This window comes from Anoplophora glabripennis, unplaced genomic scaffold (assembly GCF_000390285.2).
Source record: "Anoplophora glabripennis isolate ALB-LARVAE unplaced genomic scaffold, Agla_2.0 scaffold768, whole genome shotgun sequence".
NCBI classification, from domain to species: domain Eukaryota; kingdom Metazoa; phylum Arthropoda; class Insecta; order Coleoptera; family Cerambycidae; genus Anoplophora; species Anoplophora glabripennis.
Window position 1 is genome coordinate 150,156 of NW_019416962.1, and position 24,720 is coordinate 174,875.

General features: G+C 32.6%; 1 protein-coding gene across 4 annotated transcripts in view; it reads right to left on the reverse strand.

Moving 5' to 3' along the window:
• Nucleotides 1–24,720, reverse strand: part of LOC108911861 (aquaporin-like) — a 52,398-nt gene that overhangs the window by 25,840 nt on the left and 1,838 nt on the right. For 2 of the 4 annotated variants that reach the window (XM_018716917.2, XM_018716918.2), the window contains exons 2-3: nucleotides 13,290–13,411; nucleotides 83–258 (exon numbers count right to left, since the gene is read on the reverse strand). In XM_018716917.2, the coding sequence (XP_018572433.1) occupies nucleotides 83–258; nucleotides 13,290–13,404 (291 nt within the window). In that variant the 5' untranslated portion in view covers nucleotides 13,405–13,411. Of the gene's footprint in view, nucleotides 1–82; nucleotides 259–592; nucleotides 637–9,056; nucleotides 9,163–13,289; nucleotides 13,412–24,720 lie in introns of those variants that run through there. The other 2 variants (XM_018716920.2, XM_018716919.2) reach the window with 2 other exon arrangements.

A 24,720-nucleotide genomic window follows, 5' to 3' on the forward strand; every position in this document is an offset into this window, starting at 1 on the left:
TATTATTATTATTATTATTAAACATAAATTTTATTATATTAAAACAAATTAGAAGATTACTTATATTAAATATATTTGTTACCTGTATTATAAGTAGTACCACAAGACCAAAAGATAAAGATGACATGTGATGCACTGCTGGTGGATTATCAACTTCCGGAACACATCCCATACAACCCAAAAACATTAAGGTGCCAGTTGCGATTAGTTCTGACATAAACATGGTAAAATATTTCGGTCCATTTCTGTGTCTTTTTCCTAAAATAGTAATTATTATACACTACACTATTCATTTATTGCAAAGTGTTACGGGGCCGAACAAATTTTTTTTAGTTATTAATGAAAAAATCAACCCTTAATCTGATTTATATTACTCGAAAATATTTATTTCATAAGTTGTCCAAATAATCCGAACTTTCTTATACAAACGTTATGTGCGCATGTAAAACAATTTTTTTGAATTTTCAGTTCAATAGCTACATACTTCATTATATATTATATTATATTTAAAAATTAAATAAGTACAAATTTAGGTAAAAGGAACATATGCAAATGTTTATTAAACTCCTGCTTTCTAGGTCTATCTACTAACCTTTACTCAAACAGTTGGTTAATGTTATTTTCGGCATGTCTGAATAAATCTGTTTAATATACTAAATTATTTTACTGTTTTGCAGCATAGAAAATTCCTGGATAACTTATCGCTTCTGGTGTCAATTTATATCAAGTTTGGTGAAGTTATATGAATAACACAACACATGAGTTGATAGTTTGTCTTATCATGTAAATAATTTAATTTTGATAAGTAATAATTATATTAAGTAATTAATATGATCCTTTTAAAAAGTTAATTTTTTAATTTAAAAAATTGACAATTCTTATTTAATAACTATTAGATAAATTAGTTACAAAATAATTAATATAGCAGCAAATAATGGAGTACGCACTAATGAATTGTAACGATAAATGATGACATAAAACAATTACAAAATATTTTAATTTATTGTTGATTTTTCAAGAAAGTTATTCTTGTTAAAAAGTGTTGCTTATCTTGGGAAGTCATGGGCAGTAATCAAGTAATCAAATATGTAATAAAACATACAGGGCGTCCAAAAAATTTCAAAATGTGATATATTCCCCAAGCAGTGCCTTTAATTTTTGTTTTCGTTGAAAACTGTATTTAACAAAGTTGTTCGAGAACTCAAAAAATGCTTAAATACGGTGTTTAGTCAAAAAAGAAGAATAATCACATTTTGCAAATAAGAAGAGGCCATTTTTATCTATCTTACTTAAAGTATAAAGAAATTGTAAAAAACAACAAATTTAATATAAAAATAGCCTGGTAGAACAGTTTCCGGGTTGGTTGCCACGTCGTCGGTTTAGGTTTCTTGACGTTTCGAGCGACATATCACTGTCTTTCTCAGAAGTATATCTGCCACGGTAGCCTGCAAACCAAATAAAAGTAGCTTTTCTAATTAAAATATAGAAATAACAAATTAGAACTGGAATTAACAACAACGAAACAAGTCCTATTCAACTTGTAAACCTCCAAGTAATAAACATTTTTCTAAATTCCTTGTACACAGACGAAATCATTTCTTCGTTTATGGTAAATTTATATTAATTATAATTATACTACCTGAATTTTTTTCTTAAGTAAACAATGTTATCGTCAAAATCGTTTGAATACACTTTTTGTTTTAGGTATCCCCATAAAAAATAATCTAATTGGGACAAGTAGCAGGCCAAGGTATTGGTCCATAGCGTCCGATCCACTTGTTCGGGAAGTGAATTTCAAGCCAGTTTCTCACTAGAAGTGTGGAATGTGCAGGGATCCGTTTTGTTGAAATATTAGTTTATTTTCTTCTGAACTCTAAATTTTCGCTATCTAATTCTGCCAAAACAAAATTATTGAGAATTTGCAAATACGAATTTTGATTAAGATTTTCTTCCAAAAATTGAGGACCAATTATTTTGTGATACATTATGCACACTAGACAACTTTTTTAAATTTTTGACTACCAGTTATCAATAAAAATATTGGATTATCTTTAGGCCAGTATTTACAGTTTTGAGAGGAAATCACGCCATTAGTTGTGGGTGTGAATTCGTCAGTAAATAGAATATTGTGATGAAAGAATCTAATTTCAATCAGTTTTTCGCTCATTGTTAAACAAAAGCTCAAACGACGACCATCATCTCCATCAAGCAATTTATGATTAAACACTGGTTCGAATGGATAGATTTTGTTGTATACTAAAATTCGTTGACTATGAAATCTGCTAATATCTATGTTTTCTGGCCTTTTTCCGAGTGACATCTTTGGATTAACTACAACCGTACCAGCATCGTTATCATTGTATTATCTTGTATTTTATCTTTTTAATATTCTTTACATCACAAGTGGTATCGAATTTTATAATTAACTTGCGAGCTGCTCCACGAGTTACAGTTACATTTGGATACTTTTCATTAAAAATTTGTATTGCATATCGATTTGAAACATTACCGATTCCATAACAATACACAAGATAAATTCGTTGCTTCAGGGTTAGCATTATTAAAAATTATTCGGTGGGCAGTTAATAAAAATAAATATGTAGATAAGGAAATATCCATGGTATGGTATGTAAGATAGTTAAAAATTGCGACGCCTTTTAGTCTTTTCTGACTAAACCCCGTATTTAAGCATTTCTTGAGTTCTCGAACAACTTTCTCAGATACATTTTTCAACGAAAACAAAAATTAGGCACTCTTTAGGGATAATTTCACATTTTGAAATGTTTTGGATGCCCTGTATGTTTTATTACATATTTGATTACTACCCATGACTTCCCAAGATAAGCAAAACTCTTTATCAATAATAACTTTTTCACGAAAAATCACCAATAAAAAAGTGCGATACCCCATCCGGGGACACGCTGTATATTTAATGTGTGTCCCTGTAGTTACGTGCAACATTTTCTTCTCACTATAGAAAAAATTAATTTATTTTTATACGTTCCGATTTTTTTATATAAGAAAAACAAATTAATAATTTAAATTTGTATATTAAAAATTAATAATCATATAATGTATGTATATCTGTCTACGCGTGGATTAAAAGAAAATTGCGTGGAAGCAATCGATACGTTCAAATTATATGGAAATCGGGTAACGGCATTTTTCCAGCATGTGTACAAATTTGAGCTAAGTACAAATTTAACGCCCAAATTGATCAGTTGAATAATGACCACTTTATAAACTCAAAAAAATCGAGATAATCGAATTTGTGTATGTAAATATTTTCCTGAGCGTTTAATGACTGAAAGAAACTACTAAAATAAAAAATCTGTGTATTAATGTTCAAGTTCAAGTATTTAATTCTTTTAAGGTATGTATTAGAATTTCAATCTAGTCTTAAAAAACTCCATGAACCCATTCAAAATGGGTACCAGCAAGTCCCACTCGCAACCTCCGAAGTCTAATGGGCCGGCCACACATACAGGCTTTACCGCGCGCTTGCCTGCACAAACCAGTTTGTATCGGGAAGCCCGTACGTGTGGCCGGCAAAACATTTTCTCGCACAAACTGAAAAGCGCGGCTTGCGTAAACTTCGGCATGCTGAAGATTTTGTTTGTGCAAATTCGGTTTGCACGGTAAAATTTGAGCGTGTGGACGGCGCACGGTGTTCAGTTAAGAGAAATTGCGGCAGAAAACCTTAAATCTTTCTATGATCTCCCTGTAGCCAAATATCTGAGAGTACCAACTCAATCTTTCAGGAGGAGATATATATGTACATAGTGTCACACTCCGTACGTCCCTTGTGAGGAAAAAATTAAATAAAATTCAGGGACTATTGAAGTAGATCTATTTAGTTCTAACCCACACCAAAATAGTCTATAGTAAGCAAACTTTTAATTGGCGAAAAGGTCCAAATTGTAGCGTTACACTTACAGGGTACACTTCTAACGGTCGCGTATCCGCGGAAGACACTCTTGTCTTGCGTGTTTCAACGAGTTGCGACGGATGATCACTGTGGAACTCTCGTATCAACGAAGCTAAAACAATTTGACATTATTTTTTTAGAAAATCCCTTTTTTGAAGTTTTTTTCTGTCACTCCTCGATCATCAAAAGCCTTCTTGAAAAATCCGACGAAAAGTTTTTGGAAATAGATTAATATGCAAAGAAACTTATAACTACTACTAAACGATATAGTGGGATAGATGTAGATGTCTCAGAAAATCGTGTTTTCTGACAATAGATTCGCGCACTACAGTATTTTGTCGTTTTATGAAGGGAGTCACCAATCCTAGTAATTCAGTATACGACGTTTCATCCATTCTCATATAATTACGCCAATCGTTGGGATCTTCTCTCAAATCCTTCATTAAATTTATATGTGAATGTATATTTCTGTTCAGAAGCCATTTTTTAACCATTTTGAACGATGACTTCTATTTCTTTTTTTTTACTAATGTAAAATAGAAAGAGGCTAATACTAAAAATTCTTCGCTTGGATTATTCCTGAGAAACATACTGATTGCTGCCTGCAGTGCCTGCAGTGCCTGCAGTCTGCACGGTCTTACCTGCATCGTGTGGCCACAACACAGCGTTCCGTGTTTATTGCGCAAACCATACCGTGCAGACAAGTCGCTGACGTGTAGCCGCTGCATAACACAGTTCGAGAGATTTGCTGTCTCCTGTGTTCGATTGATCAATTCTGGCATCAAATTTGTATTCACCTCTTTAAAAAACGTAAAACATAATTAGGAAATCGCTAGGGGAAGGTTGGAATTCTAACGTATATGTTGAGAGTTCGAAAAGATTAACCTGATGGCGCAATTCTAATGTATGTATTCAAATTCGTATATTTAGAGGCTCAAAATACATACAGGTTGTGAGGTGTAGTTTTTCGAACATGAAACTTTTTTTTATTAAAACAACGTAAGGGGAAGTCCGTTCTTCTAAGTATATGAGATAATGTGCGTAAATGTCACCTCTCATATTCCAAGAATAGATAGAGAAAATATATAAAAGCTTGTAGGAATCGGTTTTTTTTATCATCTGAACTGAACTGATTACATGTATTCAAAGACTTAAAAAGTATTCTACCACTTTTGTCCTTACTTGTAGGTACTACTACCTTTCTTTATCTTAAAATTTTCCGACTTTAAAAACTTAACAGAGAAAGTGAAGGATGGTATAATGGTAAACCACCCTGGAACTCTGTAACAAGAGGTACGGGAAGTAGAGAAGAATGAAGTAGCTGTTTAACTATAAATGTACTAAAAACCGTAACTAAACGAATGAGAAAATTTTTCGGGTCTGCGAGATATTTATGTTCTCATAACTCAGTTTTTGATATTCTTCTGAAAAATAAAATTACAGGTCAACGATATATTTGTGTCATTTTATTAAGTATCAATAAGTTTATTTCACAGTCTATTGAAATTGTCAAACCCGACACGAAAGAAATTAATATTTCATTACATTACTTTACGAGTCGCTGGAAACAAGGACACTAAGTCATAATTTGTAGTATATTAAAAATACATAACCAAATTTAATCATACCATCATGTCAGGTCATCATCAGGTCATTAGGTTATCAGGCAGGTCAACTGTTACTAATTCAGTTGAGTTTGCTCAATACATTACGAATGTTTCAGATAACAGAGGACAGGTAGATATGATTTATACAAACTTTTTGATTAAATCGAACACGTCAGGATTTTTCCCTAACTTTAAAAATAGCTCAAAATCAGTGGAAATCTCTATTTTTTGTAAAATAGTTACGATTTTGAAATTAAAGTGCACAGACGTGTTAATAGGGCCAAAATAAAAAGATTTTATTTCCGCACTTTTTTACAGTTTAACCAATTTTGAGCATTAAAATGCCCATAACTCCGCAAGAAAGCATTTTAAAGAAAAAAAAAAGTACAAGAATAAAAGATTTGTTTGCCTTTTTAACGTTACTGAATGTGCTATAGGAATAGAAACGCGCTTTAGACTTCGTTTCCCGGGCCTCACCATAAGAATATCTGGCTTCAGTTCATCCAGTAGTCCTAGCACGTTTGTGCAATATAACTACTAATAAATGTTCTTCATCCCAATGAAAATATTTTATATTTTTGAAACTCGTTTTCCCGTTTTCGGTATACAATACTCTTTGTTTCTTCAGTCAGATTGTTTTTTTTTTCTTCATATCTGATACTTAATGAATTAATTACGGCTGTCATGAAGCTATAGTTCTGTCCACTGTTTTGACTTCCTTTCGTTTTACTATTCAGAGTAAATTCGTCCTTATTACTTATGGCTCTGCTATTTTTCCACTTTCACTCTTACAAAATCATCAAAATTTGTATAATATTTGGGACTGTTGATTGTTCTCATTGTATTGAACAACATAGAAAAAGTTGCACAGCTGAGATTTAAAAACGTTGAAAAAATTCTAGCCAATAAAAAAATACAGATTACAGATGTATAGTGAAGCAGCTTGTGGAAAATTAAAAAAAAAAAAAAGAAATATTGCTGAAGCTGGAAAAAAGAGGAAAAGGGCACCAGACCTTTTGAAAGTAAAAGAGTTCGTTCATAAAAGAAAGTAACTTGATAAACCAAGAATTTTAAACGTAACATAAACGAAGAGGTTTAAACACAAACTACATAGAATAGTAGCATACACCATTAGTTCTAAACTTAACAAAAATTATAGAGTCGAGTCCTAAAAGAACAGACAAATATAAACCACAAACTCTAAACATAACAGAACCTAATCAATTGCAGAATAAATAAGCAAGATGGCATATACATACTTCGATTTTAATTTTGAAAATTTGGGCAATAGCGTTTTCGGTTATACCGGAAGTTGAGGTCATCTTCGTTATTTTAAATGGAACACTCAATATATTATTGCAATTTTGGATTCTACGTGAATTTTTAGGTGAATTTTAATAAAGGTTTCCTATTCTTAAAGTTAACTGTTTTTGATACATTTAATTTAAGAAAAAAAAATTAAAAAGCTCTGCTAAATTAAAAAATACGTTTTTTCAATAATAAAGTCAGAGCGATAAAATAGGGACATAAAACTCTGAGCATCCCTGCCATAATTTTAAAATGACAATTTCAGAATGGTAGAAATTTAATGCCGAATTTAATTTAACTTTAACTTTTAACTTTTTTTTTAACTTTAAACCATCTTAACTTATTTTTCTTAAATGAAACACCCTGTATATGTTTGCGCAGCCTGATGAACAATTTCGTTGTCTTTCTTTTCCCTATACCAATCTCTTCTGGTTTTTAAGGTATTTACTGTTTTTCGTGCAATCAAGGGATATCGTATAATTACTTGCGAGGATGTCTGTGAAATTTTTAGTGGAACTTCAAAACAAGCGCCTAATTTGTCACCAGTTTATTGTTGTCAATGAGTGCATTTCTCATTAGATTCTATGCAAGTTGTATTTATTATCTTGTGACACTCTCCGTGAATAAATAATAAATTTACAATGTCAGCATATGAATAAATGTTAGGTAACGTTTTCCATTCTTTAACAATAAACAGTAAAGTATGATAATTTCAAAATGGTACAGACATTTTTGAAGTCTCTTCAGTTTTATAACCAAACTTCACTTCCTACAAATAATTGTATATCATACGATGAGAATGCAGGGCGAAAGGCAAAACGAAGAATTCTTTACAAAGTTATCCTGATCCAGCTGATTATGGTATTAACTAAATAATAATAATTCAGTTAAAACCTATTAAAATATTCAAACTGCCTCCTGCGTGTTCTATGAAAACTTGTATTGTAATACGATACTTACAAATTATATAAAATATAAATAAATATAATATCTTTTTAATATCTTGGCGTTCATGTTGGGGTCACGGTGATCTTGAACGGAGACAGAAGATATTACATATATTTTCTGACCTGTTTGATATCAGATTGGTTAATATTATAATAATTGTGTATGGTTCATTAATCAAAAAATAATAACAATAATAATTTATTTGCCAGACTCTACATTTACAGAGACGGCTTTTACATAAAAAAATAATAAGATTAACAATTTTAATAGTATAGGCCCGGTACTTTGAGTCTCGGTTAAGCCTTGATTAGGTAATCACATGATTATACTCTACACATACTGATTTAATTTATAATTTATATTCACAGTATAATCGCCTTATTAGTTAATTAAGTCTTAATCGAGACTCAAAGTACCGGGCCTCAATCAATCAATGTGGTGAATGGCTTACATAATAATTATCAATATGGCGAAACTAATGGACCAAAATTATTGAGAATAAACATTTGCAAATGTTGTACTAGGAATTACTGTATTGAAAAAAAATAATTGATATTTATAAAATGATTAAAACATGTTTATAACTAATACGATATTTATCAGTACTTACAGTTGTTATCAATGTTAATATATTGTTACTGTATCAGTAGGTAAATAAATATGTATAATTTACTCAACGAGGATGCAACCTTGAATAGGTCCTGATTTTATAAGTATAATAAATATATACAATATACCCCAAAAAGTCCATACCGTTATTGAAAGAGAAATTTTTAAAGAGTAAATTGCTGATGAAGAAGCATTATAAATTTAATAATTGAAGGTGCGCAGGAATGAAGGTAGGTACAGACGTCTACTTCAAAAAATTGCAGATAAAGTATTATTTCCAAAATAATCATCAAGTAAATTTAAAAGTGGCACAATATGTCCAAAATTGTATGAAAATATTTTAAACGCTCCGTAATAAATTCTATTGCTACTTTTAATTATTTTGAATAATGTGATCATTTTGGATAAAAATACGCTATAGCATCCGAAATAATTTTCAACAATATTTTAAAATTAAAATAGTTGAGTAGAAAAAATGATATCATTCAATGTTTGCAACTTAATCATAAATAATATTTAATAAATATTAGGTATAAATATTTTTGTTTTAATATTTAACATGTATCTATTATTTTAATATTAAGTCGAAATTTAGATCTATTTAGAAAAGGAAGAATATGATTTAATTCTACATAGAGATACATTGATTTACTAACCTCTTGTTTTTTCCATTTATGTTTCGTAACTTAAAAAGTTCTCCCAAGATGCAAAATTAAGCACATTAACTTGGCAAAGACTGAGCTATATATAATCGCGATAAAACTACTTACATATTCACATTATTTGTGTTAATTATTTTATCTAAAACTGATTGTTTAATAAGTAAATAGCATAAGGTCCACTTCACACTTATCTATCGTTCATATTTGATTGAAGGTACGTTGTTCTCAGCATGTTATTTCATTCAAGTTACACGTTTGTAATATTATATAAAAAAAACAGAAAGTAAGAACCAATGTTATATACATGTTTGGCTAATGTTAAGGTACCTGAAAAATATTTATATGGTGGTTTTTCTTAGTTTTTTTTTATTCGAGTAGATACTTATTTTGCTACACACTACTTAGATTAAAAGAGTAAAAAAATAACAATAAATAAACTTATATAAGGGTAGTTCTACTCACGGTGGAATTAAATACAACAATTATGAGAGCCCCATTTTTTGTCGATAATTGGGAAAAAACAATTAGGGGTCAAGAATGTACTATAACATATAACCAATCTCAAATGGGCCAGACAAAACTACGGTAAATATTCATTTATATCTGTTTTTCCATTTTCTCCGCACAGGGAAATGAGAACATGTAGAGGAAAGTGAAAATTAAATCTAAAATCATATTGGTTGGTGTTTAAAGTTGCCATTATATTTTGAACACAATGAATTTCATAAACTAACTTGAAATTAATAAAATATATATTATATATTTGTTTATTGTAGCTACCAAGGAAATGACAACCTATCCAGCGAAGTAAGATTAATAAAACAAACATTTAGAATAGTGAATGATTAATGAAATATTTATTAATTCAAAAATCAAAAGTACCCTTACAGCCATACTTGACTTTGACGTTGTTTTTAGGCTTTGGGTTATTTGCTTTTTTCTTTACCTCTCTTTTCAGTTTTTCCTTTCCAATTCTGATCTCTTTCTGTTATAGTGTGTTTTTATTCATTTTTCGCTTCTTATCTCGTCGTTTTTCATCTTCTGAAAATAGTGCGTTGGAATCTGTATCCAAACTGGATATGTCCAACAAGCCATCGGGATCAGCTATGTTCAATGTCAGGTCATTCATAAAACCAGTCATATCTGGTAATCTTAAAATGCTGGTGGTGCTACCGACATTACTTCCCTCAGTGTCAGAGTCTTTGAAAATATCATCAATGTTTGCTATCATGATAGAATATTTTTAGACGCCCAATTGGTCTTACTTTAGTAAAAACAACTTCATCCCTCAAACTTATTACAAAAATGCTGATTCACGATAATTTATATGTGAAATTTACAAAATTTTAAGTATATGCGATGCGTTTTAAACCAATAATTTACCATTTATTCTCAGTGAATAAATATATATTTTGTATCAAATTAAGGTTATTAAATTAATTCATGCAAGCTAACTTAACAATTTGGCCGAAACATGAGCTTCATTAGGCTATCATCACTCCATACTTACTGAATAGTAAGAACGGCAACATCGCGTACTTTTTTTAGCGGTGATTTTAACGTGTCTGTAGCCGGCAGGGAAGTGATACAGTATTTGTATCACTTATATTCAATAATGAATATGGTGATGAAAATAGGTAATTTTACATGATTATCTGTGTATGTTAAATTCAAAGTAACACCTTATCCTAACTTTCATTTCAGTGGTATTTTTTTACTAATTAACGTTTTGCACTTTCTTATTGTGACTTACGTCGTAAATTCTGGAAAGTCACCCCACAGGGAAGAGATAATTTTTTCTATTTAAGATCATTCTTGTCTGGGATTTTTTTTTATTTAAATAAGTTAAATTTCAGTGCCCAGGTAAAAGCAAGTTGAACTTAATTAATATTTAATAATAAATCACTTTCATGGCTAAATTAAGGAGATACAAAGTGAGACCCTTAAAATTGCCTAATATGTCGTGAAGGTCATCCAAAATCGGTTTTTGTTCCAGAAAACATTGATGCTATGCGTTAGTGAGACCATCATGCAATCAATATTGTACGAACATTTGGCCGACAAAAAAATTTGTTCGCGTTGGGTCCCACATAAATGCTCAAGTAAGGGCTAATTACCGTGTAGTGGCACTTCTTTGTACAGTTTCAAAAATATTTGAGTATTGAGTTTTGCAGAAAATAATAATATCGATGGTAAACATTTCGGAATTAAAATAATTCGGCTACAAAGATACAATTTTAAACATAATATAAATAAGAAAAATGTGCATGCATTTAATATGATAATTCAATACAGTCGTTCGTATACTTTCCACAATTATCTTTTTAAAGCGATTCACTTTATTGCTATTAAAATATTTGAATGGAACATATGTAGGCATGTGTAAAAAAACCCTGCGCAATCAGAATAGGTATGCTATCAGAAAAACAACTGAACATCAATTTAATAAGATATAGCCGAAGAACTGATTTTTGAGAAAAATGTCCTATATTTTTGCACAAAATGATAGCTACTTATAGTCACACTATACAGTTATTTTTTTTGTTAAACTTCCTTTCAACTAAAAGTGAATTTCATCGGTACTTATTTTTAAATAACCTCGTATATTTTTGCATTGCATCGGATACAATATTTTGTACGGTGATACGATATTTTATAATATGTCATAGTTTTATCATTTACGAACGAAATAATACTTACAAAATTTTCAAATTTCAAATCAAAGGGTATCCCAAAATTCACGTAAGAAGTAATTATGATAGAAAACACAGGAATAATTCAGCAGCAACCATTTCGAAAAATTAGCATCCAGTTAGTTGATGAAGTTAAATCACTATTCTGTTCATATTTTGTACGACATTTGCGAACTGTAGCAGCAAATAAATGGAGACTTTGTTTTAAATTACATTTGTTGGCCATATTCTTTTTAAATTAATGTTGAAGTGTTCTTCTATTCTGATTCCGTAGAACTTTTTACGAATTTTTTCTTGTATTTAACAATCTATATATATTGTATCTAATGGCAGAATGGGACAAATTAGACGAGTTGATATACAGGGTGATGTTTGCATTTTTATTAAAATTTGTTTTAATTTATCATTTAACCATTTATGGGAATTAATTTGTTTTTGATACACGTCTTGAACCACCAAAAACCAAAACTAACGAACTCTGGAAGTCACACTTTCATAACTCCAGGACCGTACAGGATAAAAATTCTATTTTAAAGCTCCACTGAAAAGTCCAATATACTTTTTCTACTATTTCATATAGCATACTAAAAATACATGAACTATTGAAAAAAAACATGTGTTTGATTTTTTCTTATCCCTTCAACAATGTCATGGTTATCTTTTAAATCAACATTTCAATACTATTCTAGCAATGACAACAGTTACCTACTGTACTTTTACATTTTACAGATTTTGCAGGCATTAATGTGAATATTTTTATCCACTTGACACATCGGAAAAATTTCCTATGTATATTTGTATAAAAAAATATAAAACTTATAATGATAATAGATTATAGATTAATTAAAAATAAAAACACTCCCGAAAAAATATATACTGGTGTGGATACGCATGTCCACAAGTGACCCATGTTAAGTATTACGTCAAAGTCCATGGCAGATTAGCGCCAAGACCAGATACATATATACATGCCAGCGACTCCATACCAAGATTCTCCAGCGAACGCTCGCCCCGACAACATTTCTTTCTCACTAACTTTGTTTTCAATAAAAATACTTTTATTTTTACTGTTGAGAGAGTTTTATTTTGCTACATACCGCAAGCAACCCTCACTGGAAACTTTTGCGATGTGATAAGTAAACAAATTAGCTCTAACTATTTAACATTGCTAAAATAATATTTGAAAAACTAATTCAAAGATTTGTTACAAGAATCTCATAATTCCAACAAGTAACGGAAATATCCAATTGAGTGACTTTTGTCAATGTTTCAAATACTTTTAGCTGAAAAAATATTCCATTTTCCACTCAAGTCATAAAAAATAGAAATGTTCCCAATCCGGTCCTGCTATATTGGAATTTTGATATCAAAAGTTTTCTAACTTTCAATATTACTTTTATGACATTTATGAGAGTTTTTCATCAGTTTGTAACTTGGAATTCACCATTAAGTTTTATGAAGGAATTTAGGTATTCTCTGCATAACGTTTAAGAACAATAATATTAATAATTCCTTATATTTATAAATTACTTACCTGTTGTCTTCATTTTTATGCTATTTGAATCTACCACTTCTTCAACTTCTTTTTGTAGCGTAAATGCTCGTAGCACGACTCCATTTGAAATAGTCTTAATAGAATTATCCAGCATGCCAAAGCTAAAAGACAAAATAATAATGAATATTAAATTATTAATTTACAGAATGATATGTGATATATGATATATGTTTATCAATGAACTGATTTAATCTTCAGATAATATCTTTATAAATTTAAATTGATTAAAAAAAAAAGGTACTCGACTGAGAACGAGTTTTGGATTTACGTAAATTATTATTTATATTACATATACTTGCGTACCGTGCAAGAATGAACTGTTACCTACTTTCTTTTATATGAAAAAAAAGGATAATAACAAAGTAGTAGGCTCCCTATTTAGTTATAAATTCATAGATTATAAAATGCCCGTCTGAAAGAGTAGAGTAATTTACTTGGAAATTATTTTATTGACTACAACAATAGATACATCAACTGGAACAGGAGCATATTTACAAATTGTTTGTCAGGCAGTTATTATATAGGTTGTCTCAAAAAGTTTAGGACATTGCAAGACCATCAACCAATGAAAATATGACGGTTTAGACCAACATATATAAAGGGTGTCCCAAAAGTAACGCAGGATTTGAATTGTGCGTCATTTTCGTCCCGAAGAGTTATAGACTACAGGCCCGTGTCAAAAATTGAGGGGTCATTTGAATCACGAGGAGAGCTATTTAGAAAGATACAAGGGCATAAAATAATAAGATTCAGCACTGTGCCGTCACTTGCAAGCTGTCCAACTGAGTGCAGGTGAGAATTCAAAAGCACAGGTAAAGGGAGTAAATTATGGTCATATATGTTTGTACGGAATTCTTACCATCGATAGATCCATGAAAAATAATAAGAAAACACGTAGTGCCGTACAAAAATAGTGCGCCACAAAGTCGGAAAAATTTTTGATTTTCCGGCGATTCAGGGTAAATTTGGTCATTTGATCCTGTACGGCATCGGTTCCACACAATTTCAATACCTCTTCTAATCCATTATTCCGCAACGCCGTACAAAAGTCATGGGATAAGGGAGAAAAATCGAGGGTTGCAATCCCCTCCCCTTCCGTGGTCCGGGGGGTGATTTGACACAACATAAAATTAATTTATTTTGAAAGTATTTTATGCATAGATAACATTTTGTGACATGCCGTACATATTTTTTGGCCCAAGGGTCTGTAGGGGGGAAAAAACTCCCGAAAAATCCATGTAACGAAATGTACTTTACGGTGATATTTAGTACGATATTTTCTTGTACGGCATTTAGATAGTTTATTTGTATTTAATGCAATCGTCTATAAAAAGTCAATACCGTACAAATCTTAAAGTTCATATTGATAAAAAAGACAAAAGTAAATCGTGACAACTCGATTTCGAACAGTTTATTCTGCGTAAATACTGTACCTTGCTGTAGAAATACTGAATATTATGTGACTCCCGCTCCGGTCATTCCTCCAAATGACGCGTCGTTCTGCTGCGCTGTGATTGGTCGACACTTACCAGCCAACCTAGTCCCTTTTTAGTAATCTTGCACTGACAGGTCGAGCACTCCGATCATGTCGGACCTCGAGGAGAATGAAAATTCCAGTGAAAGTGAAAGAATTGTTCAAGAAAAAGAGCAAGAACGTGTTTGTTTCATTTGTGGTTTGCCGGGTGATCCGATTGACAACCGGATAAAATGTTTATCGAGTGCAATTTTAAAAAACTGCATCCAAGCGATTGAGATTAGGAATAAACAGCAACCTAACACCTCCAGAAGATCCATGGATGTTGCTTCAATCCAATTGCCCAAAGATCTTGAGGAGAAATGCCTCTCCGCCGAGCATGGTCCCCCCACTACTCCGTAGTTTCCGCGCGCTGGGTCGTTTTGAGCCATGTTCCGATTCATTTTTAACATACTTCTAAACATTTTTTCTAAAAACTGACATAGACGTTTTGTTCCCGTAATTGTAAAGTTTAAGAATCCGTTGCCAGAATTCAAATCGGACTATCTCCCGAGCATCAGGCGATTTTACAATTAATGGTACGATTTTACAAAAATGGCAATTGCGAAAAAACTAATAATCGCACAGCGTCCGTTTTTCGCATGGTAAAAGTACATGTCCATTACTACTTGATCCTTAAACCTCAGACCTACAAGTTAAAAAACAACGGAGATTGAAATTTTTGAATAAAGGACGAATTTTCCGGTTTTCCGAAGTTTTCTCCGTTTCTAATTATCCGATCGTGTCGCGCGATATCTCATTTTGTTCGTCTTTTAAATACCTACAACTTGTCTGTTGTCATTGCGATTGCTACAATAGCTTCAATTTTATTAACAAAAAACTAAAAACTGTTCTCTTCAAAAATATGTGAATGCCGTACAGTATCAGATGACCAAAGTACCCCTGAAATGGTAGTGTCATTTTCATCCAAAAAATATGGTCTGCATTAAAATGTACGGCATCATTTTTTCTTAATTTATTTACCTGAATACTATTTAAAACAACAATAATATTTAGAAAATTGCTATATTTCATTAATCTATGATTATTTAAACTTTTGCAATAATTTGAAAAATTGCATTTTTTGTTTTTCTCTATAATTTTTTTTTAACATTTTTTTTTTAACGGCAATATGATATAACAATTGTATTTAGCAATATCATGTTAAAAAAAAAGTTGCCGTACAGGATCAAATGACCTTACAGCTTTATAAATCAAATATACGATTAAATTAAGGTAATTATTGATATAGATTCAAATGAACAATAATTTTTTGACGGCATTATTTTTAATAGTACTTTTGAGTGCTACATAATGTTTTGGAACCGATGCCGTACTTTTTCAAATCACCCCCCGGACCACGGAAGGGGAGGGGATTGCAACCCTCGATTTTTCTCCCTTGTCCCATGATTTTTGTACGGCGTTGCGGAATAATGGATTAGAAGAGGTATTGAAATTGTGTGGAACCGATGCCGTACAGGATCAAATGACCAAATTTACCCTGAAAATCGCCGGAAAATCAAAAATTTTTCCGACTTTGTGGCGCACTATTTTTGTACGGCACTACGTGTTTTCTTATTATTTTTCATGGATCTATCGATGGTAAGAATGCCGTACAAAAATATATGACCAAAATTTACTCCCTCTACCTGTGCTTTTGAATTCTCACCTGCACTCAGTTGGACAGCTTACAAGTGACGGCATAGTGCTGAATCTTATTATTTTATGCCCTTGTATCTTTCTAAATAGGTCTCCTGGTGATTCAAATAACCCATCAATTTTTGACACGGGCCTGTAGTCTATTAACAGCATTGTGCAGGGTGTTATTAAACACGTTGCGATTAGACAAAATGGAGCGCTATACGATGAATGAGCGAGTGAAGATTGTGAAAATTCATTACAAGTATTGGAAAGTGTGCGCAAATTAGGTGAAATACCAACTGCGAAAAGATTAGTTGCCAAATTTGCACAAACAGGTTGGTTGCAGACAATAAAGGCCGGCCTCGTACTGGCCGTTTAGCTGAAAATATTGCTACGGTGCGGTGGGTGATAGTATGGCGGAAATTCCCGTAGCCTTAGTGCGCCGTCAGTCACTACAATTAAACATTTCGAAAAACACAATGTAGTGGATTTTAACAAATGATCTGCATCTGCATACATTCAAGATTCAGCTAACCCAGGAATTTAAACCAGACGACTATTTAATGCGCAGGACATTCGTTGAAGAATCGACTACCTACCATACGGCATGTGAAGCTATCCATTTGTTACGGAAGTTTAATGGATGATTCATCTCACGTAACAGTGAAGTGACTTGGCCACCAATATCATGCGATCTTACGCCATGCGACTTTTTCCTGTGGGGATTCGTAAAGTTTATTCTATTCAAATGAATACCATTCCTGAATTAATAAATTCAGAAATTCGGAGAGTTATCAACTAAATTCAGTCGCAAGTATGCAAAAGAATTTTCTTAAAAGAGTCGACTGTACCAAATGTATGTATGTGAGTGTGTCTATTGGTGAAATATATTACACTTAAATAAACAAAGACGTGTATCGAATAAAAAATCTCTAAGTAGTTTCATAGTGATGGTAAAAAATACTGTTTTATATGGTATCACATTCAGCGGACTACGTTTCAGTAAACCTGGGTCTGTATACATCTAGGTAAATTAGTCTAAATGTTCTTATTTTCACTGAAGTAGTCTATAATCAGACGGTGGCTCAATTTTTCGTTCACACACTGTGTAACTTAACGATTTTCAAATTAACCACAACGTGGGACTTTTATTATCAAGTAAAATTGTAAGTTGTAGCAAATCACCTAATGCCGACCCTGTCGCCCGTGCCAGCCTCACCTGCAAAAACCACCGCTAGGGGACCGGCAAGCGAAAAAGCGTTCAGTGCGCCTAGATACATAACCTATGTACCATGTGTGTGTATTATAAGTTTAGAAAATAAAGGAGTCAACTTATTTCTAGCACCCCGACCTTTTTATTAATCCTACAACTGGCGCCCAACTTAGAGGCCTAGAAAAGGTTGACGCATCTGAAAAGTATTGCAAGTTCAAGGCTATGACTTAAAAATGGACTATTTACCAGGAAAACGAAATGTGGTAGCGTATACCCTATCTCGACCTCCTTGCACCCATGAGGTTAAAGACAGTTGTGATGCTTGTTATGTTGCAATTGAGCTTCCTAAACGCACTGCTTCCGAGATTAGACAAGAACAACTCAAGGATCCTGATGTCGAAAAGATCATCAAAAGCTTCGAAGAACATACTAATAATGATTTTGTCAAATGGACGGGCCGTGGGTATATCATGTCAAATGGAGTCCTCTATCGCTATTCACCAGCAGAAGATGTAGAAGAAGCTCAACTTGTCGTCCCTGTACATGCAACTCAAACGTGTTCTGGAAGAGTACCATGACTCTCCCACTGCCTCACATTATGGGGCTGAGAGAATCTTACAGCGTATAGCTAAAAGATATTATTTCCCTGGTATGAGACGGTTTGTAATGGAATATGTAAAGGGCTGTCCAGATTGTCAACGTTATAAAGCCGATAACCAGAAACCCGCTGGATTATTGCAGACCCCTGTATATGCCCAGAGATTCGAAACACTATCCATAGATTTGTTTGGACCCTTGCCGAAAGATGGAAATGTCTCGATCTTCATTATAGAGGATGTCACAACTAAGTGGGTTGAACTTTTTCCCCTCCAGAAAGCTACTGCAGAAGAGTGTGCTCGAGTGCTTATAAATGAAGTTTTCTTCCGATATGGATTAGCACGCAAGATAATTAGTGATATTGGTGTGCAATTCATCTCTGCCATTATGCAAAAAGTTTGTTACACCTTTGGGATCAAAGAATCATTTACTCCGCTATACCATGCTTCGGCAAATATGGTGGAAAGGAAAAACCGTGACCTCAAACCAAGGTTAGCCATACTCGTGGGAGATGACCACACTTCCTGGGCAGAGAAGTTGCCTACAATACGATTTGCTATGAATACCGCTTGGTGTCAATCCACTGGTCAGACAGCTGCTTCCTAAACTTTGGTCGGGAAATGCGCACCTTAGACGATGTAACTCATGATCTGCGACCTATTGTGCAGGCAGAGAATTTTGTCCCTCAAATCACACCCTATCTTCAGATGGTAACTAGTACCTGGCAAGACGCCCGGTCGATCAATGAAAAACAACAAGATCGCCAGAAAACTTATTCAGACACTCATAAACGAGATGTAGCTTCTTATGCTCTTGGTGACCGAGTTTGGGTAACCACCCACACCCTAAGTAAAACCGATAAAGGAATTACCTCCAAATTTCACCCAAAGCGAGATGGGCCCTACGAAGTAATCTAGATTGTTTCGCCAGTTAGTTACCAAGTGGCGGATCCAGCTGACCCTTTTACTCCCTTGGGAATTTATCATAGCTCGGCTTTAACTCCTGTCCAAGGAAAGCCTCCTGAAGAGCCCGTAGTTGCTATCCGACGGAGAGGACGACCACCGAAGAAACACAAAGAACCTGCTTCTGGTTCTTCCTCGGGTCGAGTTCAGAACCATAGGGGGAGAGTGTAGCAAATCACCTAATGCCGACCCTGTCGCCCGTGCCAGCCTCACCTGCAAAAACCACCGCTAGGGGACCGGCAAGCGAAAAAGCGTTCAATGCGTCTAGATACATAACCTATGTGCCATGTGTGTGTATTATAAGTTTAGAAAATAAAGGAGTCAACTTATTTCTAGCACCCCGACCTTTTTATTAATCCTACAAAGTTAATTAATTGCGTGCGGTCATTATGACTATTTTTGTAGGTACCTACTTTGATAAAAGTAGTAGTTACATATGCAGTAGATTACCAAGAAATTTTTTTATTAAACCGACAAATTTTACTTGCCAACCAGTTCTGCTTAAAAAATTAATAACAATAGTCTATTTACAAGTCCTATATGGAAAATGTATTACTATTTTTCAATATTTCAAAACGTCCGTGATTAAAGTTGTTTATTTTTCAATTTTGTAATATCGTATATATTTTTTATTTGTGTTTCAGTTCGAGTGAATTAAACTTTAACCACAAATAGAACTCAATAAATAATTCAGAATTGCCTTATAAAGCAAGGGTCTAAGTCTCAACGTTTTCAACGTACAAGGCCGTATTGATCGGTTTTTAAAATCATATAATAATAATTTGGGATTTATTTTTAGATTCCGTGGACAATTCTATATAAAAAAGATATACTTGTTGAAAATCGGTATAGGAAATCGTTTTACCGAAAATCTCAGTTGAATGATAAGAAAATCTTAAATATTCATCAATTTTTTTACAAATACCAACTAATATTTCAAATCTTAAGAATAAAATGACAGTTCCTGATGACAGATAAGTCTATTATTGCTTAGTTATTTATTCATGGCAATCATTGTGTACGGATACTGTAATGGACGCACAGCGCTGATTTAAAATTAATATGTAGGTGCAATTTTTGCTGTTTGAAACAAACGGGCCGTTGAATGAGCAAGGATACCTATAACTGTTTCAGAATGACACAAATAGCCCTACTACAGCGCAACAAAAAAAATGAGCTCCGAAAAGGAATGCACCACATTACGAATGCAACAAATAATACAAAAGGGATTATATTTAAAATGTACTAGTCGTTTTGCCGATGTAGAGACATTATTTAATATTGTTTTGAATTCTAAGGTAAAATGCGACATTATAATAATATTAATTTAAAATTTATTTCATATCCTTAAGAAACTAAATTTTTATCAGAAGAACGGTCTCCCATTCAACTGATACACTACACCGATTTTCAACAAGTATACCTTTTTTATTTAGAATTGTCCACGGAATCTAAAAATTAATACCAAATGATTATTAGGTCGTTGGCATAGAATTTGGGGTAAAAAAATTCCGCTTTACCCATTCCCACGCCACTGGCCTACAAAAATTTGTAAATTTTACAGTAAATTTTACATATATGTAAATGTTAACACTACACTAAATTTGAATCAAAAGCAAAGATTTCTTAAATAATATGATTTTAAAAACCGACCAATACGGCGCTACACAGTGAAAACGGTGAGACTTACTTGCTTTATAAGGCAATTCTGAATTATTTACTGAGTTCAATTTGTGACTAAAGTTTGTGTATATACGAAAGAAAAATGTTCTCACGGCTTAGTCGATGAAAGTGAAGTTTTTTCTGTTAAACCAAAAATGTTATGTTAGTTTTAAAAGACGATAATAAAAATGTATAATTTATGGAAAGCTAAATACGCATGGACCGTCTATCAGTTAATTTCAACAGAGCACGTTTTTTATACATATAACTAGAAATATTTAAAAAACTAAAAAAAAAAATTTCCTTGACAAATGTCATTTTATATCTGATAGTCTGTGTTGCTATACCTTAACTGCATTTAGAAAATAGTTAATAATTGAAAAATTGAATTTAATTGAACAGAATATTATAAGAGTAATACTTTTTTCATTCGTGAAATCACCACTAAAGGAGCTCATGCATGGACAATTTATTCAGTCACGAAAAAAAAATGGCGATATTATATTGTTTTACATTGTTTACAAAAAGTAAAACACGTCAATAAAAATTCTTAACGTAATAATAATACAAATTAGAATTTATTTCAACTTGAGTGAATACAAGTAAATAATGTAAATTATAAAGAACTTATCATTGAATTCACTTCAAATGTGATGTTCGGCGATAAGAAATCTGTTGCTGCACTTTTAAAAACAGACATCTCTGAACTGAACTTAACTGAAAAATCCGGAATATATTGAACATGATATTTATAATTATAAAAAAAGCATCAAACGAATTGCAAAATTTCAAAATAACAAACATTTTTTAGGTACTTAAAACCGCATAAATTACACAGCTCCACAAGAAAAATAAAAGTCTTGTGCAAATTACCAGAATATATTATTCCTATGTATTTTGAGCCGCTGAATTCGAATCCGATGTCAGAATTGCCTCCGCAAATCACTAGAATTTTCTAACATAAAAAAATGCTTTAAAACCCCACAAAATCGACAAAACAGCATTTAAAATCCAGGTATCATTTATCAGCGGCTGAAAGTAGTGATGAAAACTTTATATTCCCGCTGAACACGGATCCGAAGTCAGATTTGGCCCATAAGGCCTCAAATCCTTCCTAACCTTAAAAAAGGCTTAACAGGCTTCTATGATCTAGGTATGATTTAACTGTGACTGAAAATCGTGGTCTAACTTATATATTCCCGTTTATTTTGACCCACTGAATTCGAATCCGATGTCAGAATTGTCCCAGTAAATCACCAGAATTTTCTAACCTGAAAAGATTGTTTTTAAAATAGCTAATATTCTCGAATTTTAGAATGATACGGATTACACAGACACAAAAAAAGAAAAGTGGTCTATTCGAAAGACTAAATCTATGGTTACTTATGTATTTTGACGCGCTGAATCCGAATCCAGATCCAGAATTGCTCCATCACTCAGTTTTTTTTAAATCGCGATGACCCGCCCTTAAATACAGAAAATATGGAAAATTTATTTTTCAGAACTGGAGGCAGTCCAACTTCATCTTTCACCCCTGTCTCTTATGTCTATAGGATTATAGACAGAAAGAATCATAAATAGAAAGTATGGACAAAAAGAACACGATTTCCATCCAGTAAATCAACAGCAAATATTCTGCTTCTACCACCTTATATCACCTTGGTCTCATAAAAGAGTTCGTTAAAACTTTGGACAAAGATGGCGACTATTTCCGGAAATATCAGATGCTTAACTAAAAGAAGGTATCCTCAAATCCGTACCGTGTTAAGAGACGAAAAATTTATCACAAAAATTATTGACGCTAAAAGAGGAGCTGGCGAATGATGGGACAATTCTAGATTTAGATTCAGCGCGTCAAAATACATAAGGAATCATAGATCAAGTCTTTGGAATAGACCACTTTTCTTTTTTGTGGGTCTATGTCCATTCTAAAATTCGCGAATATTATCGATTTTAAGCCATATTTAGAATATTCTGTTGATTTGCTGGGGCAATTCTAACATCGGATTCGGGTTTAGCGAGTCAAAATATAAAATACGGGAAATGTCCCCTTAACGAGATACAGGGCGTCAAAATTTCTGTAAAATTAAACATTGTCTGCAATAATTCCAAAATGCCTGAACATTTCTATTTCAAATTTGCTATGCGTAGTTAGCACCTTAAGACCAATGTTTGATGTACTGCTCAAAATTTTATGAGCAGCAGTGTCGTAGAGACGGGGTCAATGTGACCCTTTTTTAAAAATATTTTCTAGACCACTGCTAATTTTGTCAAATGCGCACTAGTTTCGTGTAAAGTGTTCAATTGTCTATCGAATTGGTCTCTTGCAAAATTTTGATTAAAGCTACAGTTTTTGAGTAATTTAGATTTCTTTCAAAAATCCCGGTCATATTACGAATTGTTTGAAAGGCTTGTTGAATTCGTTTTCATAATTCATCACTCGAATTTACTGGAATTGCGTAAATCAGCTCCTTAACATGACTACAAGTGAGGAAATCCAGATGATTTAAGTCCGGTGAACGGGCGGGCCACTGGATTGGACGACCACGTCCAATCCACCGTCTAGGGTATGTCATATTTAAATAATCTCTTACTTGTCGAGCGAAATGTGCCGGAGCGTCGTCATGATGGAACCACATCCAGTAGTGCTTCATCTAACAAGCTGTTCAAATCATTCATTAAAAAATTAAAGTAAGACAAGTCTATTTGGTAGCCAATTTTTCAAGTGATTTTTAATGATACTTTAATTATTATTAAAGTTTAAATAATTTACTTACCTACTAATCAAATTATACTTTGATTTACCGCATCCGGCAATTTCGTTTTAAAATACAATTTAATTTAATATCATGGTTAAATAAAAAAATAAATAAGGATCTAATTTCTAGAAACGAATAACGCAGTCACACAAAAAAAATTGTCTGTACTTTTCATACTACATATGTTATCCGTAGTATTTTTGCCTCCTGATCACGAATCCGGTGCCAGAATTGAGCTATCACATCACAGGAATTTCCTAACCTCAAAAAACAGGTCAAAAATAGCAAAAATTCACGAAAAAGTGCTAGGCAAAATAGAAAAAAAAAAGTTTCTATATTCAAATGTTTATTTATATGATTAAGACGCCGAACGTGAATCCGCGGTTAAAACTGATGGTTCTCAAAAGGTCAATTTAGGTCAGATATCACGAATTTTAAAAAAATAACAGATTCGCGCCAAATTTGGTATACAGGGGTTTTCGGGGTCGCTGAACACGGCTGAAGAAAATTTCTTCAAATTTCAGGCCTCGATAGAAAACAAAAAAGATGTAGGTACAATACCTATTATATGAATGTCTCTGCATTCAGGGTATTTCAGGATTAATTGACCAAACTTAAAGAATTCAAGAGATCAAAATAAGGAAAAATCTTATGAAGGGCCACATATGAGCATCAGAAATTTTAGTATTTTCAGTATGAAGTGGTCAATAAAAACCCTACGAAGGAATGTTCGGAAACGTTTGGGTTTCGAAATATAAAAAGTTGAAGTTTGAAAAAACTCTCATTTAAAATATTTCTTCTCTTTAATAAGACTGTCTTATTAAAGCTAAAAGATATGCTGAAACGAATATAAATACATCAACCAGTGACTAAAAATACGATTTTGAATACAGTGTATACAATCCGAAAAAAATAATCGACGTACCTACTACCTTTATCAAAATACGACATTGCTACACCCATGAATTTTCAGGCTATTCATGGCTACCTTGTATCTAAATTTGTTATATCTAGAAAAAATATACATATTATGAAATTTTTATAAAATTAATAGTTCCAGAGT